Genomic DNA, 15,307 nt, shown 5'->3' with positions numbered 1-15,307 from the left:
ATAACTATGGCCCTGTTACTCTCTTGCTTATCTGCTGTTCAGAGTATAGTTTCTCCTTTCCTGGGAAGATGCTAGAAAAGGAGTGGTGAGAGGCAGAAAGCTTTCTAGCTTGAGGAGAAGGACAAAATGAATGAATAATACTTGAAAGTGCTACTGTACTCTGTGAATTAATGTTTTTTTAATCCAGTTTTGTATTGTTGATGAGTAGAAGCTGGCTTGCTCTTCTTTTTGCTCTCATAAATCATAGTGGCTACTACAATGTGGGTATCTTTTTATTCTTCAATATAAAATGTCCTTGATTCCTATATTATTTATTTGTATGAATGGAGGCTTGGCCTAAGAAGGCAGGCTATTTCTTAAGCTTTTTTGTGTAAGGTAAATAAAAAAGTGAAGAAAACGAATAAAATCTAATACTAGAAAAGAGTGAAAAATGTGATTATGCCAGTCGTATGTTTTTTGGAAAGGGCAGTAAGTTGTGTATCTCTATCCTGTTGTTTTCTCTACCACATCCTAACAGTTTGATAGTTTTAGTGTCCTTCTGCATTTTCAGATGTTAGAATAAACAACACTATAGCTTTATTCTAGAATTATTCTTTAGAATAGTAGAAAATTAGTAAAATACAAAGGAAGTATCTATCATAAAGATAACTCTCATTGTGACGCAGTTGCCCATCAATTATCTCAACACTTTTTTCAGTTCTACCAAACCTTGTTACCCTGATTTTTAAAAATTTTTGTTGGTTATTTTATTTTGCTTCATTTAGTATTTATTCTTTTGCTCATCAGGGGAATGAAAGTTGAATGAAATCATATAAATAAGGTTTCAAAAATATGATATAGGAAAAAAAATTTTTAATGAAATGGGTTTAAGTAGTAGGTATCATGTTTTTGATTAACAAGGGATTTTTTTTCTCATATATACACACTTTGCACTATGTATATTTGGGGTAATGTTTGAATCTTTTCAGAGTTTAAGTTAAAAATGTATCATGGTTCTAATAGATTTCGTGTTTCCTTTAATAGGCACACCCATTAACAAGCGACCTGTACTTGGATATCGAAATTTGAATCTCTTTAAGTTATTCAGACTTGTACACAAACTTGGAGGATTTGATAATGTAAGTATTACAATCAAAAGTGAAACATGTTTTTCATACATGTTTTCTCATCTAAAAATTATCTAAAATTGTTTATTAATAAAAACCTAAGAATAAAAGGAAAAGAAAATGGAGGGTACAAGTTAGAAACAGCTAGCTTCCTCAGTCCAAATTTAAATTTAATTAAAAATTTTCAAAAATGAGCTTTCTGATTTACTGTTAAATTTGTCAAACTTTCATAAACTACCTGAGTTATAAAACAGCCATATTAGTGGAAATTCTTTCTTTCTCTGTCTCTTTTCCATTAGACTATAAGGTCATTGAGAGCAGGGATCTGTCTTAATATTCTTTATATCCTTAATCTCTATCACTGTGCCTTATATATGTAGAAAACATATTATTTGCATATATACGCAGAAGATCTTTGTTGAACTGAAGAAATTATCTTAAGGTTGCCATGATGTATGGTGCCCATCCAGTTACGACTCTTCTGGAGGAAAAAAAAGTATTCTGCATTACTAAGATTCATAAAATTGTGTTGATTTATTAGCTTATATATTTTATGGGAAATCATACATCATTAAAACTTTTTATCTCTGTCTTTTCATTAAGATTTTGATTTAGGAATGTGGATGTTTTCTTATTTATTATATATAGCAGGGTTTCTTTAAAAATCAAATGGGGACTGCTTGGCAGTCCAGTGGTTAAGACTCCGTGCTTCCATTGCAGGGGGCGTGGGTTCGATCCCTGGTTGGGGAAGTGGGATCCTGCATGCCATGCTACGTGGCCAAAAAAAAAAAAAAGTCAGATGGCCTAGTATTTCAACATTTGTAATTCTCTGAGATTTGTTAGAATACCAAAACTTAACTTGAAAACGTTGTTGTAAACCAGATTTTTGATTTAGAATTTATCAAGATTGATATTTTTCATTCCTTGAGACTGGAACCAAGAAATATAGGAATATTCGTGTGTATACACACACACATATATTATTTATCAAACTTTTATCGCATTCCCACCTTTTAATTTGGGAGTTTTCATTTCACTTTGTCTGTTAGATTGAAAGTGGAGCTGTTTGGAAACAAGTCTACCAAGATCTTGGAATCCCTGTCTTAAATTCAGCAGCAGGATACAATGTTAAATGTGCTTATAAAAAGTAAGTAGGTGTACTTGATATAGCTATATTCAATATTTTACCTAGAAAGCAGGATGGAATTTACCATATAACTGAGGCTAGTAATTTCTTCTAAGAAGAAATCAAGAAAGTTTTACTAGAGTAATCACTCTATAATAGCGTTTTCTAGAGTGTATTCCATGAATACTAGATCTGTGAGAGTGTCTGTGAAGAAAGTTTTTGTGGCCAAGTAAATTTGGAAAGTATGTGTAGAAGTTAAAATGCCAAAGTTTTTTGTTTTTTTTTTTAATGCCAAAGTTTTAAAGTCAAATAAACCCAGGTTCGAGTCCTGGTTCTGCCGATTATTTGCTTTTTGTGCCCTTGGACCATTTATTTGTTCTCTCAAGCCTCGATTTCCTTTTTTTTAAATGAGATGATACTATTCGCCTCATAGGATTACTCTGATGAGTTAATGAAATTTTACATGCACTCAGAGGTCCAGTGCCTGGCATATAAGAAGTGCTCAACAAATAGATGCTATTACTAATTCTTCTAATAGCTACTGTTGTTACAATTACTACATTTAAGAGGATGACTGTCTTTTCACTTTTAGCATCTTTTTTTAATGAATTTATTTTTCTTTGAAAAATGTTTCTGTTTGAGTAAAAAAGATTGGGAAGAACTAAACTAGACTAAATTTGAATATTAACATAGCTCAATATCTGAGCACTTAAACAGGAGAAGTGAACACATGTTTTAAGAACTACAACTCTACAATAACATTTCAAAATGTTTTCCCAAATGTAACATCTTTTCATATTTCCAGATACTTATATGGTTTTGAGGAGTACTGTAGGTCGGCCAATATTGAATTTCAGATGGCATTGCCAGAGAAAGTTGTTAACAAGCCTTGTAAGGAGTGTGAAAATGTAAAAGAAATAAAAGTTAAGGAAGAAAATGAACCAGAAATCAAAGAAATAAAGATTGAAGAGGAGGAGAATGTAATACCAAAAGAAGAAAAGCCTACTGAAGAGGGTACTGAAAGAAAGGAAAATATTCAGCCCTCTCTGGTAAATAGGATACTGTTGATAGTCCTTTGCCTTCTTTGGTGCATTTTCTACATCCTCTGTAAAGATTACATAGTTAATTTATTATATAATTTTATACTTTATTGTTCATGCACTTTCTTCATTAAGTGCTATTTTTGTGTTTAAAATAGCTGTTAGCTATTTTTGCCTAGTGTTTTAGGAGTTTCTTAAAATAACTTTCTCAATGTTAGTATTCGTTGGTACCTCCTTTTGCTGACAATTAGATAATGGAATGAGGTTGACAATTTTTACTTTTGTTGGTATAGTTCCTCTGATCTTTTTCTAGGGAAGTAAAAAGAATTTATCAGAATCTATACCTACACAGTCTGATCAGGAAAAAGAGGTTAATGTGAAAAAAACAGAAGAAAATGAAAATCTGGAAGATAAAGATGATGAGACAACTGGGGTAGATGAATCCCTCAGCATAAAGGTAGAAGCTGAAGAAGAAAAAGCAAAATCTGGGTAAGAAATTTGTTTTTGGTTAAGATGCATTTTGGCTGAATGAATTCTTAGAATTTGCTCTTTGTGTGTGTGTGTATGTATGAATCTAAATTTGACAAAATAAATGAGTGATTTAAATTTGCATTTATTATGTAAATAGTATTTGCCTCCTTCAGAGACCCTACTAACGCAAATTTGTAGCAAAAGATCATATTTTTGATCCATTATTCTTGCTCTCATCATGGAAATTTATGAAATTTTGAGCTAGAGAAAAGCACTTCTTACTGCCTTAACCTCTGCCGGATAACCAGATAATATAAATTTGGGAAGATGGCCATCTCCAGTGTTTTGTAGATGGTATGTTGGCTCTAGATTTTGAGAATTGTAACCATTTTTTAAGCAAAAAATAAGAATGGAAAAGTGCTAGTAATTAGTTTTTAAAAAGCCAGAATTGTTATGTTGTGTTTTATGTGATAGTAGCATTTACTTGTTTTGGTCAGTTTGGGATAATGAATTATTTAGCAATGTAATCTCTGTACTGACAGTGGACCCCTGGATTTTATAGGTGATCTTTGGCATCTGATTTTGTGTCTGAGGTTTATAAAACCTAAATATTCCCATTGTTAGTGGTTCTTTTAAATAAGTACAACCAAATATTTTTTTGATCATTTTCGTATTTTTCCGAAATTTGGCCACAGCATGCAGACAAGCAGGGAAGAGGAAAAACCATGCTTAGATGAATATAGTAAAAGGTGTTTATTATACTTTGTAATATATATATCTGTGTGTACAAATGTGTATTTCAAGTACTCCTTACTGATATTGGGAATTATTTCAACTATTAAGAAACTTAGTAAGTATTCAGCTCTTTGCCTAAAATCTCTGCTCATTTTAGTGTTCTTCTGAAATTTTGGCCACAACATGCAAATATACATGAAAAAACGAAACAAAACTGGGTTTAGATGAATATAGTATAAGTGTTTGTTCATTTTACGTGGCTATATTTCCGTGTGTGTTAAATGTATATTTGAAGTACTCTTGCTGCTACTTGGAGACTGTTTTAACTATTAAGAAATTTCGTAAGGATTCAGCTTTTTGCTGAATTTTTAAATACGTAGACATTTCCAGAGCATCTACTGTGTGGAAAGCCCTGTGATTAGCCTGTATTTTCTCTTTGTTACTAATAGTTATCTTAAATTTTCAAGGTGGTACTTCAGCTTCTTTTATGGTATAAACTATATTTTGCAGATTTTTAAAAATCTTTCAACTATATGGCCTTTTTATTTACCACAGATATTTATAAATGTATCATACAACAAACTGAAATTTTCCTGTTGTGACTGCTTTAGAAGCGTTATGGGTTCTTTAGAAGCTTTACGGGTTAGAAATGTCCAAAACTGATCTCTGAATTTTATTAGATAAGTGCAATAGAAACTTTTATAATTATAAAGAATTAATGTATAAGTATCTTTCTAGTATATAAACTTTCTATAAGTAATTAGCTGCTATCGAGAACTTTCAGTGTCCTTCCCTCGTAGTCCAGGTGTGGGGGAGTAAATCATTTCATTTATGTAAAATGTCTGGTTCAGCGCCTGGCCCATAATAGGTACTAATAAACCGAAGTAGTTTTTTTGTTTTTAATTTGTTCCATTGTAAATAAGGAATATGACATCAAACTTGGGAAATTTGGTATTTCTTTGTGAGTTCGGATGAAAAGTTCCTGGTCGATACATTTGGTTTCCCAAACTGTAGTTCTCTAAAAGCTAACTAATGGGGCGTGCATGCGTGCGTGTGTTTGTGTGTATGTATGTGTGTGTAATATATACATCAACTTAATTTTTTTAACCTGTGTACTGGCTGTATTTTATTCTTTGAAAGGCTCTCTTTCTTGGCATTCTGTATTCTGTTTAGTTTAGTGCATTTACCTCTGATTTTGCCACTAAGAGGAGGAGGAGGAGAGTATTTGCTTTGGCTGATAACCAGTAATTGTGTTGTTTGCTTCTCTATAATTCAGTGTATTAGTTGAGTGATTCCTGTTTGCTTTGCATCTGAGGTTGACATTAAATGAGAATTTTTAATTTTTAATTTTTGACTGCTTTTTAAAATTAATATGGAATATTAGGTTTTTATTCCAGATTAAATAAAAGATTGTCCTGGCTACCACTTTAAGTCAGGTTGTGCTTGCTATCATTGGCATTTACCAGTTGTGCTCAGTGCATTATATAATGTAAGATACAGTTTAGAGTTAGTTTTCGTTTTAAAAATTTTAGACTTTTTATCTCTCATATATTTTTTATCTCTTTTATGATGATTCTAAGGTGCATGATAAATCTCTGGTACATAATCAATCTCTGTTGTAGCCACCAGAATACACTTCCTTTTCTCCCTGATGTGCAGGGATATACTTTTATGATTTAAACAAGTAGTGTTCTTTCAAAAAAAAAGTCTTAACTGTTTTAATTTTATATGTGTATACTACTTATATAGTATATATAAATCATTTACTTAAAGTTGTTAATAATAGTTTATCATCCGTAACACCCTTTCTGATAATTTCTTAGATATTTTAGCCTTACTAATAAGTTTTTCTTCATTATAGAAATGTTAATATATTTTCAGTAACAGAGTTCATATTTTTTATCTCAGATTACAGCTAGATTCATTTAATTTTTTAAGTACCTATTTATTTGACTGTAAATGAGTCTTTAAAATAGGATTAATTCTTAAGGATCTTTGTAGACTTTGTGATGTATTTCAGAGAAAATTGGCTCATTTGGTACTTCAGCATATAAGAATATAAAACTAAAGTTATCAGTGGAGGAAGACTTTTTATATAAATATTAATAGCCATTAACTTTTAAAGCTTAATTACTTAAGTTGTCTTGTGGTTCTGTTTTATGACATTTATTCATTTGTCAGCTGTAAAGTGATGGATTCTTTTTGAGAGAAAACTGTTATAATAAGTATAGACATATTGCAGAGCAAATTAAAACTAAATATAGTCCAGAGTTTCCTATTGAAATTTATTTTTTTTTTGGTAAATCTAGTGCCTGGAAGGATTTATGATTTAAGATTTTCTCCAATTTGTTGAATACAGATTTGTGGCTAATATAAAATGAATATGAATGCTCAGCTTTAGAAGGTGCATGGTATTGAAAAGACCAGAATGGTTTGCATTGCTGCTTCTAGAATGCAAATGACTTTTAGTTTCATATTATTTGGAATTGGCCTCTCATATACCTATTTCTTCAGAACTTTAAAGTTGAGAGAATTGGTAGAAGAGGACTTGCAGTAAATATGTGTTAAATAGAGCAGAAATTGTGTTGAAGTTTAGAAGAATAGAAAGAAAAAACCTGATGGGATAGTAATATGAAGTTAGTAGGATATTCCTATGAAAGGTAAAGTAATATTTCATTTAGTATAACTTTTGAAAATTTAGTTCGGATTATTTTAAAGTTATTAAGACTAGCCATTTGGCTAGTAAAAAGTTTTGTTTAAACATCCTGAGGTTGGAAATATTTGAATGAAAAATAATTTTTAGTCAGAAAATGGCTATAAGGTGTGATGATTTTTGTTTTTGTCAACTGAGATGTAAAACACTTTTACAATAAAACATGAGAAAAATGTTACATTCGACCTTACTAGTTTCTTGCTATTCAACACAACTTCTATTCTTCTGGCTGTTGGACATTTTCTTTTAATGCACTACTTTTCCATTTTCATTTTCTCTGAATGTATCTTTCTGTAACCATCCATGGTCATCCTGCACAGTTTTAGTTTTTCATATTAAATTGAAACTCAGAGAATATCATACACTTGGAACCTGCTGTTCCCGGAACAATCACAGCCACGATTTTTATCATTTTATGTGGTTTGGAACTGAAAAGCTTATGAAGTGTCTTTTATTAACTGCAATTTTTTAAACCTTTCAAGAGATGAAACGAATAAAGAGGAAGATGAAGATGATGAAGAAGCAGAAGAGGAGGAGGAGGAGGAGGAAGAGGAGGAAGAGGAGGACGACAACAGTGCGGAAGAGGAGTTTGAGTGCTATCCACCAGGCATGAAAGTCCAAGTGCGGTATGGACGAGGGAAAAATCAAAAAATGTATGAAGCTAGTATTAAAGATTCTGATGTCGAAGGTGGAGAGGTCCTTTACTTGGTGCATTACTGCGGATGGAATGTGAGGTAACTTGAGTTTTAGCTAGTGATTACTACCTAAAAACACTTGTAAAATAATTTCCTATTTTAATACTTAACAAATTACAGATTTATTAGTATTCTAATTGAGGGCACAGTATACCACACAAAAAACATGTAGTTTTGGCAAGTAAGTGCCTCGCTCAGTGACTTCCTACTTGTTGGTTTCAGTAGTCCAGAGGTATCCTTAGTGTCTGGAAAACTGAAGTCTATGTAGCTGATTTTTATGTTATGCATGTAGATTAATAGAGGCAACATTATTAGTGAAATGATAGAAAAATTTCTTTAAAAGGTAAAAGGGCTTTGAGCTTCTTGATGTCTACAAGCCAGTTATCAGGCTTCTTGCTCTCTTGCATTTTCAGCCACCTTGCTGCAGTAGCCTCTTCTTTGTAATCTTGTTTCTTTCCTTTAGTAGGCAGGGATTTTAAAGTTGTGATTTCTTAGGAAGCTTTAGCTATTTCAAGAAAGCCTTATCTCCTCATTAACAGCTCTTGCATTACAGCCTTGTTCACAAGCCTCCGAAATTAATTTTTATGTTTGAAACAGTATCGTTGAAATGTTATGAGCAAGTCTGCTTGACTGAAATAGAGTGCACGATCCGACTGCTACTCACCTAGGGAACTGAAAGGCGAGACTGGATTTTCTTCTTGTACAAGTTTGCTTTGGTTTATCCAAAGAAATTTTATGTTTGAATTTTATCCAAAGTTGGCAAGCCAGTTTTGGGATCTGAGCATTTTGATATCTTTTAAGAAAAACCTTGTTTATTATGGAATGTTTGATATATTTGAAGTAGCCTGTGATAGAGTTGTAGCCCTTGAAAAGGTAACCATCGAAGTTTTCAGTGGTAGTTTCATGGTGTACCTAGTGTCTTCTTCAAGGAGGAATACAGTTCTCATATTTTATATTTAAATTGTATTCTGTGGTTTGGGAAGTTTTTAAGAAAACATCATCGCAAATTCTGTTTCTTAAAAAAAGTACACTCTCTGTTTCTTAAAAGTACAATTTGTGTTGTCCTTCTGCAGCAGTAGGAAGCTCTATCTAGAAGCATGATCTTCTGATTACCTTTCTTAATTTGAGAGAAGTGCAATTCTGATCCATTCTGAAGCTTGGAAGAAAATAGCAACTTAAGTCATAAGGAAATGTTTAGCAGTTTTGTTTGGGACTTTTTCTTTATTATTTCTGCGAAGAAGGTTAACAAAGTTTTGGATTTTAAGAATGCCTATCATCAGTATTGTCCTGATGAAATATAAGCTTTCCAGATACCTCTTTCAACATCGTGTGTAATTTATCCTTTTGGCTGGTGGTTCTTGCGCTGCCCCTGTGGTGCATGATTTTCCTCACCTGAAGGGCTGACTATTAATGATCATGTTCAAAGGAAGACACTTGAGATCTCAGAGCTGTTATCAGAATATTTTCCTGTTTTTGATGTTTAATCGTTTTGATTTTACTAAATGATCTTATTAAATATAAATGTAGAGGGAGTTCCACTTTGGCGTAGGATGTAAATGTAAATGTTGAATATGTTAGTTTAAAGTTAGGAAGGAAAAATTGAATCAGCAAAAATTAATAATTACTAAGTAATGCCCACAAGATAGATAATCTGAGCTGCATCATCTTTTACCTCTTTTTTTCAGTTCTTTTCTTCTGGTTATTTTGCTAGTTTATATAATGAGGCAGTTTTCTTCGTGGCCTTTTATAAAATGCTTTAAATTCTGTGACAAATGGATAGAATTTAGGCCTTCTCAAATTTCACTGTAATGAGGGCTTGATTATTTTCTGTTAATTATCTCATTAAACAGAAGGGGCTTAGTAGATACAAGAATTGAGACATTCATAAAATTATTCTGCAATTAAGATGCAACTTTGTTTTGTTAAGAAAAGATTTACTAAAGGAAAGCGTAATCCTGTCCTAGGAGCACTTGGATTTTAGAGGGTAAAAAGAATGTTCAGTTACTTGAGCTTTGAAATTGATAGGGGGTTGGGTAGGGTAAGGAAGGATTTTAAATTGAGGCATTCAAGTTTTTAATAATATAGAAAAGAAAAACAAGACCTAGTTCAACAAGACATGCTTGTGTTAACGAGAAGGATGCCATCTACTTCTGACGACTCACACGTTTGTATGGTATGAACGTTCAAAAGAAGAAAACTTACCGTCTTGATGAAGACCTGTAGGGTGGATCTCTACAGACTCCAGCATCATAGAGAAAACAATTGTCCTTCAGTAGATGAAGCAGTTAATTTTCTTGTAGTCAACATAACAGTATTCCTATTTCTCTCTGGATTAATAACCAAAGAGTCTGTCTTATTGATGAATAAGCAATAATTATGATTTTTGCTCCTCCTTCATGTCTGAAGCTAATCTAATGAGGACCTCAGCAAATCCTCATCAGCTCTACAACTGTTTTCCTATTATTTTGGGGATCTTCAGCTTGATCTCTGAGTTTACACTTGAGATGTGCAATTAGAAATGAAGATATATGCATGAAGTTTCATAAAAATAGTTTTATCTTCATTGGCAGTTGTTTATTACAACAGCATATTGGAAATTTTGTATGGAGATGTTTGAGTTTTGTTTGATCTGAAACATTTTCCATCAAGCAGGTTTTTCTTAAAGAAAATAAGAATATCTTTCTTAGAAAAATACTGTTTTTCTTGTAATTTCTACATTTTTCCTTTTTTTCTAAAGTGCTGTCTAAACCTTTACATTAATTTTCATTTATACCCTTATTTCACAACTGAAAATCTTAATTTTTTTGTTACACAAGATAGCATTTGGGCCAATTTTTTTTTTACTTACTACAATGGGAAAAAAAGACATTTTTACATACTTACATTTATGGGAAATAGCCAGAATTCTGGATCCTAAACCACATAATGACTTATAAATGGTACAGTATTGTTACAGAATTTTTCATATATGGTGGCCATATGTAAAATGATTGTCCAGTGCTATAGCATTTACTAGTTCACCACATGCTTTTTTACAGAATTTTTAAAAACTCATCTAAAAGTAGCATTCAATATAGAAAAATGAGAAAGTACATAAAAGAAAGGATCACTACTAATACTGTTGTGTGTTGTCTTTTAGTCTTTTAAAAAATATATCTCCATACATTTAAAAAATTATAGTCATACTTCAGTAATTTTTAATCATAGGCTCTTTGTTATATTTGTTTTAATTTCTCTTAGTGATGTTAATATTTTATAGATGTTTTTAGTATCATTAGCTAATTGATCCTTTTCACTTTCAAGTTTCTAGGTCATGCCATAAAACATGAGATTGACATTTGAAAATGAAGTTACTTTGAAATTCACTGACCGTAAACTTGAGTGTGTTGGATTTATCCTTGTTCAGTAACAGCTATCCTTGTTCAGTAAAACAACCAAGTGTGTTGGAACTATCTAGGCTACTTGGCATGGGATTTAAAATACATCAGTATTTTATTATGTATCGATGCTGATTTATTTTTCTCCATTCATTTCTACTTTGGCTTTCCATAATCAAGGAGTTGGGAGTTTGATTAGAGAACTTTTTTTAATATTGAAGATTCCCAACTGCATTAAATGACACCCTTAAGTAAAAGAAAAAGAAAAGAGACACTAAAATTTCAACTGTAAAGCTCTTAAATAACTAACAACAGTTAGTTCTAGTCCATGTTACAAGTTATAGAAAACTGAAAGTAAGATGAATTATACTTAAGTATATTATATGAAGTGAAAATGAATTTCATTTTAAAAATACCTTATTTTTCTAAGCAAATTGGCTCCTCCTTGGAGGGAGTGGGTGGAGTGGGAACTAGTAAAAAGCTTTCACAAACAAATGGGTTTCATCCCATTTTTTGTGAACATTCAGCTGCTTTTTATCAAATATCTTCCTTTATTTGGCAAACATAAGTTCAACAGCTATAAGCCAGATACTGTGCTTGGCACTAAAGGTACAAAGAAATAGTCCCTAGCAAGGAATTCATTGTCCAGGTGAGGGGAGAGCCTCTCCAGCATGTACAGCCCCCGTCTCCCCCCTGCCCTCATCCTCTCGTTATGTTGCTCGCATTCTTCAGTCATTTGTTAGAATCTTTTTTTTTTTTTAAACCCCCGTGTTCTTCTGTTGCTCTTGTGTTGTTGCTTTGTAGTACCTGCTTGACAAAACCCCAAGAAGGCTGATGAAATCTAACACTCCTACTACTCCCTGCCTGCACCTGTGCAGCTGATCCTGTCTGGAGGAAAGCAAACCACCACAATGAGTGGTCTTATTTTAAATTCGTGACTGTGAACCTCAAGTGGGCGCTATATGTCCTCCTTCCATGCCCTTTCTACTTTCTCAGACTATTTCTTTTTTTTGAGAGTAATTTTTAATTATTACAGTTTTTATTGGTATAATTAACATGCAGTATTATATTAGTTTCAGGTATGCAACATAATGATTTGATATTTGTATGTATTGCAGAAGGATCACCACAATAAATCTAATTAACATCCATCACCATACATAGTTACAGAAAAAATTTTTTTCATACGGTTTCTTATCTCCTCAAATCCCCAGGAACTCTTCCCCCATCCTCACTTTCAGCTGGTGACCTCATTGAAAAATTGAAATAAGAGAATTTCTACAGAATTCCACTACATCACCTTCTTACCTACATCTGCTGCCATGTTTTCTGCCTTCTCATCTTTAGCCTTAGGTGAACAAGCATGCTACTATCTAAAACCCATCTTCCAACTGCCGTACCTTCTTGCCTAAATCAGAGATATGGTCCCAGAAATTCTCCCCTTTTTTCTCATTTTCTCACTCTGTTCTAAACCGTTCCCATCCACATATAGACCTGCAGTTATTTCTCTCATCTCATTTGAGCTTCCCCCTGCTTTCCGTACTGTGCTGTTTCTTTGCTCCACTTCCATCCAGCAAAAACAATTAGAATTATTTACACTTGTTATCCAGTTTGTCTCCTGTTCTTTTTGTGTAAACCCAACCCAGTAAGGCTTTCGCCTCCACCACGCCTCCAGAACGGTCACCAGGGGCCCCATCTAGCCGAATTCCATCCCTTATTTCTTGACCTCTTGTTACTTGCCTTACCTTAGTGCCTGAGCCAGCTGACCGCTCCTTTTGTGGTACTTTTCACGTGGGCTCCGGCTGCTGCAGCTGCAACTACTTTTCTGGTTTATTTTCCTTTTCTACTTTTCCCAAATTGAAAACCACCCCTCGGTCATTCTGTCATTTCTTATCTTTATGTGTTTTCTCCCTTCTAATTGTTCCCTTCTTTTATTCTTCTGGTATCCATTTTAACTTATTTTACATTCTGTTCCTGATTTTCCAGTCCTGATTTGAGTCACTTTTTCTGATATTGAATTTTTCTGAATTATTTTTTGGAGCCAAAGGGATTTGACTTCCTAACTTCCATGTAGGACTGTGGGTAAATTTTTTTCCATTGTTTTAAGCTTTTTATATTGGGACCACATTACTTTACATTACGGAAGTGCATTTAATTTTATAACATGAAAAAAAAAACCCCCAGTTTTCATATTCATTCCATTAATATCCCTTACCACATCTAGAATGTTCTGTACATGCCTGGCATATGGTAACTATTAAACGAATATTGAACTAGATTGGACCTTCTGGCAACAAAATGGATGTAGAGCAGAAATTAAAATCTAAAAAAGGGGACTTGTATATAAAAGTGGTACCTATGGAATATAGAGACAAGTGGGGAATTGGGACAGATGAGGCTTAGTTTTCTCACTGGAACCTCTTCTGTATCATTTTACATATGGTAACTCTTTGCTTAACTTTTTGAGGAACAAACTGTTTTTCACAGAGGCTACACCATTTTACATTCTTACCAGCATTGTATTAGGGTTCCAATTTCTCCATATCCTTGCCAACACTTGTCATTTTCTGTTTTTCAAAAAGTGTTTATTTATAGCTAATCTGCTGGGTATCTCGTTGTTTTGATTTGCATTTCTTTAATGACTAGTGATGTTGAACATCTTTTCATGTACTTAATTTTATATGATCATTTGTATATCTTTTTTGGGGAAATGTCTATTCACACCCTTTGCCCATTTTTGAATTGGTTGTTTTTTGTTGTTGTTAAAGAGTTGTAGGAGTTCTTCATATATTTCGTATACTAATCCCTTATCAGAGATGTCATTTGCAAATATTTTCTCCCATTCTGTGAACCCACAGAATTGTCCTTTCGTCCTTAATAGTGTCTTTTTAATTGTGATAAAGTCCAGTTTATCTATTTTTTCTTTGTTGCTCATGCTTTTTGTGTTGTATCCTAGAAAACATTGCCAAATCCAGTGTTATGAAAATTTCCCCATTTTCTTATAAGAATTTTGTAGTTTTAACTCTAATGTTTAGGGTTTTGGTCCATCTTGAGTTAATTTTTATGTATGATTATGGTAGTCGATTTTTTAAATGACCTCTTTGGGTAATATACAGAGCCCAACTCCTAATGAGCAGCCAAAATGGGATTGAGAGTAAGAGACTTGAATGAATCTGATTGGAAGTGCTTGTGTCCTGTGACCTTTCTTCCAGTCCCTGTCTCCTTTTGTTCCTTTGAAGAATTTTATGTCACTTTTTCAGCTTAATTTCCCTGTTCCTTCCCTGCCATACTTATATTGTACATGCCTTTGGACTTAGGAATATTGATGAGAGTACAAAGTTGTTCTACTCGTATGCTTTGAAATAATTATTCTGGTAATGATAGAAAGGAAAGCAAGGTACTCTATCTAGGAAGTTGTCTTCTTTATTTTTATAGTTGAAAGTTAAAGAACGATAAATGAAGGCCATTTGACAATGGTTTCCAAGGAAATATCTGTCAGCCTGTTTTAAGGGGAGAAAGGGAACATTGCCCATATCTCTTTCACCAAGTCTTCCTATTCTCTTTGCACACTCCTGCTCCTCCTGTGTGCCATTCTTCTTTTCTTGATACCTCACTGTCATCTCCAAACTCTTGTCTCCATAAACCCTTACATCACAGTCTCCTAGCCTATTTACTTCTCTTTATGCTATAAAGCATTAAAATTAAAAACTACTAGGGAAGTCAAAGGACTGTATGTTACTGCTCATGTGAAAAATTCTTTTACAGCATGCAAATGCTTTGTATCAGACAGTCCTACATGTAGAGAAATTTAAACGAAAGCTTATAAGCAATGAACAAGGGGAACATAAAAATGAATTTCGGGGGCTTCCCTGGTGGCGCAGTGGTTGAGAGTCTGCCTGCCGATGCAGGGGACGCGGGTTCGTGCCCTGGTCCGGGAAGATCCCACATGCCGCGGAGCAGCTGGGCCCGTGAGCCATGGCCACTGAGCCTGCGCGTCTGGAGCCTGTGCTCCGCAACGGGAGAGGCCACAACAGTGAGAGGCCT

At 33.5% G+C, this 15,307-nt stretch overlaps 1 protein-coding gene across 4 annotated transcripts in view; it reads left to right on the top strand.

Annotated features, from left to right (window-relative positions):
* Nucleotides 1-15,307, top strand: part of ARID4B (AT-rich interaction domain 4B) — a 127,004-nt gene that overhangs the window by 82,781 nt on the left and 28,916 nt on the right. For 3 of the 4 annotated variants that reach the window (XM_022553209.2, XM_022553210.3, XM_089897433.1), the window contains exons 13-17: nucleotides 1,024-1,118; nucleotides 2,156-2,253; nucleotides 3,038-3,281; nucleotides 3,586-3,761; nucleotides 7,674-7,925. In XM_022553209.2, coding sequence (XP_022408917.2) covers nucleotides 1,024-1,118; nucleotides 2,156-2,253; nucleotides 3,038-3,281; nucleotides 3,586-3,761; nucleotides 7,674-7,925 — 865 coding nt within the window. The remainder of the gene's footprint in view (nucleotides 1-1,023; nucleotides 1,119-2,155; nucleotides 2,254-3,037; nucleotides 3,282-3,585; nucleotides 3,762-7,673; nucleotides 7,926-15,307) is intronic. The other variant, XM_022553212.2, reaches the window with a different exon arrangement.

Source organism: Delphinapterus leucas, chromosome 16 (assembly GCF_059928025.1).
Source record: "Delphinapterus leucas isolate spDelLeu-1000000601 "Yukka" chromosome 16, BTC_Dleu_Yukka2, whole genome shotgun sequence".
Lineage (NCBI taxonomy): Eukaryota > Metazoa > Chordata > Mammalia > Artiodactyla > Monodontidae > Delphinapterus > Delphinapterus leucas.
Note: the sequence above shows the minus strand (reverse complement) of the source record. Positions and strands in the feature narration are given on the sequence as shown.